The sequence below is a fragment of the Numida meleagris genome, chromosome 10, assembly GCF_002078875.1.
Source record: "Numida meleagris isolate 19003 breed g44 Domestic line chromosome 10, NumMel1.0, whole genome shotgun sequence".
Classification (NCBI taxonomy): domain Eukaryota; kingdom Metazoa; phylum Chordata; class Aves; order Galliformes; family Numididae; genus Numida; species Numida meleagris.
In genome coordinates this window covers 7,871,633-7,874,027 of record NC_034418.1, presented here as the reverse complement: position 1 = coordinate 7,874,027, position 2,395 = coordinate 7,871,633, and the positions used below count along the sequence as shown (strand labels likewise).

The 2,395-nt window shown below is 73.0% G+C and overlaps 1 protein-coding gene across 1 annotated transcript; it reads right to left on the bottom strand.

The window, feature by feature from the left end:
- VSTM2B (V-set and transmembrane domain containing 2B) lies at window positions 1-2,389 on the bottom strand (the record flags this gene model as incomplete). Its single annotated transcript, XM_021408468.1, is given in 4 exon segments — window positions 1-232; window positions 473-502; window positions 1,630-1,814; window positions 1,966-2,389. Coding segments are annotated over 4 exon segments (520 nt in total), but the record flags the coding sequence as incomplete, so codon positions are not given.

Sequence of the window (2,395 nt, the reverse complement as noted above, 5' to 3'; positions counted from 1 at the left end):
GGCCGTGGCGGCGAGGGGCCGCCCCGCTCTGGATGTGGGACACCGCCTCGGCCGCCTGCACGTCGGGCGGAGCGAAGCGGGACAGGACGCGCAGCAGCGCCTGGGCCTTGTGCTCCTGCGTCTCGTCGTCGCTGTAGTCCGCCACGCGGCACTCGTAGACGCCCTCGTCCTGCCGCCGCACGCCCGACAGCCGCAGCCGGTGCGAGATGTCGTTGCCCTGCACGCGGACCGTCTGCAAGAGAGCGGAGCCTCAGCTGCGGCGCCGGCCCCGCCCCGCGCCCCCCCACCCCCCTCGGCCGCGCGCAGCGGAGTCCGGCCCCGCGCTGGGGCGGCAGAGGCTGCCCCTTCCCCTCCCTCTCCCTCCCCCCCCCGGGTCGGAGGGAGCGGCGCCGCGGCCGGGCCGAGCAGACCGGGCGGTGCCGGCGGTGGGGTCGGGGCGGGACGGGGTGCGCGCTGCGCCCGCTGCACTTACGCTGATCTTCGTCGCGTCCTTGTTCGCCACCTGAGGAACAGAAAAGAGGAGAGGTCACAGCCCGCCCCGGCGGCACGCGGAGCGGCGCTCCCTCCCTCCCCGCTACACGGACAAGTAGATCCGACGTTCCCCGCCCGTGGCACGGGGGGAGGCAGAGCCCGGGCCGTCCCGGCGGTACGCACGGAGGCGCTTCCCCCGCCGCGGCACCGCCCAGCGCCCGCGGGCGGCCCCCGGCACCGCGCTGCGAAACGCTCCGCCCCGCGGCAGCGCCGGCCCGGGGACCGCAGCCCGCCGCACGGCCCCGCTGCTCGCACCGAGCGCTTCGCCCTCCGCTGCTCGGCTGTCCCCGCCAAGTGCCGTAAAACTCGAGCGATACCACCAGCTCCGCGCGCACCCCGCCATCATTTATGGCGAAAGCAACTCGCGGCTTTTCTACGAGGTTAAATCCGAGCGATTTACCTCCCGCCTGACGGCCGAGTTACACTTTCCCCATCCAGGCGGCACCGCGGTAGCTCAGCGCCCGTAGCTGCGCATCTCGATCGGAGCGCTGCAGGAAAACGAGCGGTACCCGAGCCGGGAGCGGAGCGGCCCCCCGGCCCCGGCCGCCCCCCGCCGGCACCGCCCCGGGGCCTCGGACTGGGGCGGGGGCCGCGGGGCGATCCAGCTGCTCCGGGGAAACGCGGCGGAGCGTTCAGAACGGCGCCTACCCCCGAGCCTAGAGGCTCGCTAGGGGGAGGGGACACGCGAAATTTAACGCTACTTCATGCATTTTAATTTCTGCACCCGACTGCGTGAAAACGGCTCGCCGAGCTCCAGACGCAGGTGCACGCCCGCATCCCGGGATACGCGCATCGGCACAGCGCTGCCCCGCGCCGCTCCCGCGGCTGCCGGCAGAGCTCTCGCCGCGTGCGGGGATTCCCAGCTCAACGCGCTGCCCGCGCCTCCAGCCCCGCTACCTCCAGCCGCCTCGCCCGAACCCTCGCTGCCGGTTTCAAAGCCGGACACCGAGGTTTCCTAGTTACAGCCCTTAAGGCGCTGTCCTTATATTCCTACGGTGAATTCCCCCCTTCCCCGGGGGCCGCGCTCCCCCCTGCTCGCGGCTGCCTCCGCGCCCGCCGCTTCTCTCCCGGCTCTCTCGGCCACGTCCCGCCCGTTACCTTGCTCCTGCTGCCAGGGATGCTGACGGCCAGTTCGTGTGCGAGTTCTCGAGCCGGTTCCTTGAGGTACCACCACTGGATCTCCAAGGAGTAAGAGGTGGATCCGCTGGCTCGGAAAGCGCAAGGCATCTCGATATCGTCTCCCTCCCTAACAGTCACATCTTTGGGAACTTCGGTGAAGGTGGCTGGGAGGGGAACACATCGTTACGAGGCCGGTTAGCGGGCGGCGCGCCGCAGCCGGGCCGGGCCCGGGAGCGCCGTCCCGCAGCCGCCCGCCCCGGGGCTCCGCGCCGCGCCAGAGCCGCCCCGTTGCGCCCCGGCCGAGCCCCCACTCACCGGTGACGCCGAGCAGCAGCGGCGCGTGCAGCACCAGGGAGCAGAGCGTGCAGAGCAGCCCCCGATTTCCCATCGCATCGATGGGGCCGCGGCGGGCGCGCCTCAATCCATCGCACGCCGCGGGGCCCGGCTCCTCCCCGACGGCCAAAGCCGCCCGGCCGCCCCGCGTCCGCGGGAAGCTACTGTAACATCCACGGCCGACGGCCGCGCTCCGCACGAGGAAGCGGCGTTCCTGCGAATTGAAAGAATCCCGTCCCGGCGATCCGCTCGGCGGCGAGCGGGTTCAGCTGCCCTGCGCCGAAGAGGGGCTCCCTCCGTCCAGAAGCGCGCGGGCGACGCCGGGCTCCCCTCCGAGCCCCATCCCAGTGACGCTGCGCGGCGGCACGGCCGAGCCCCGCTCCGCACCCGCACGGCCCCGCGGCGCCGAGCT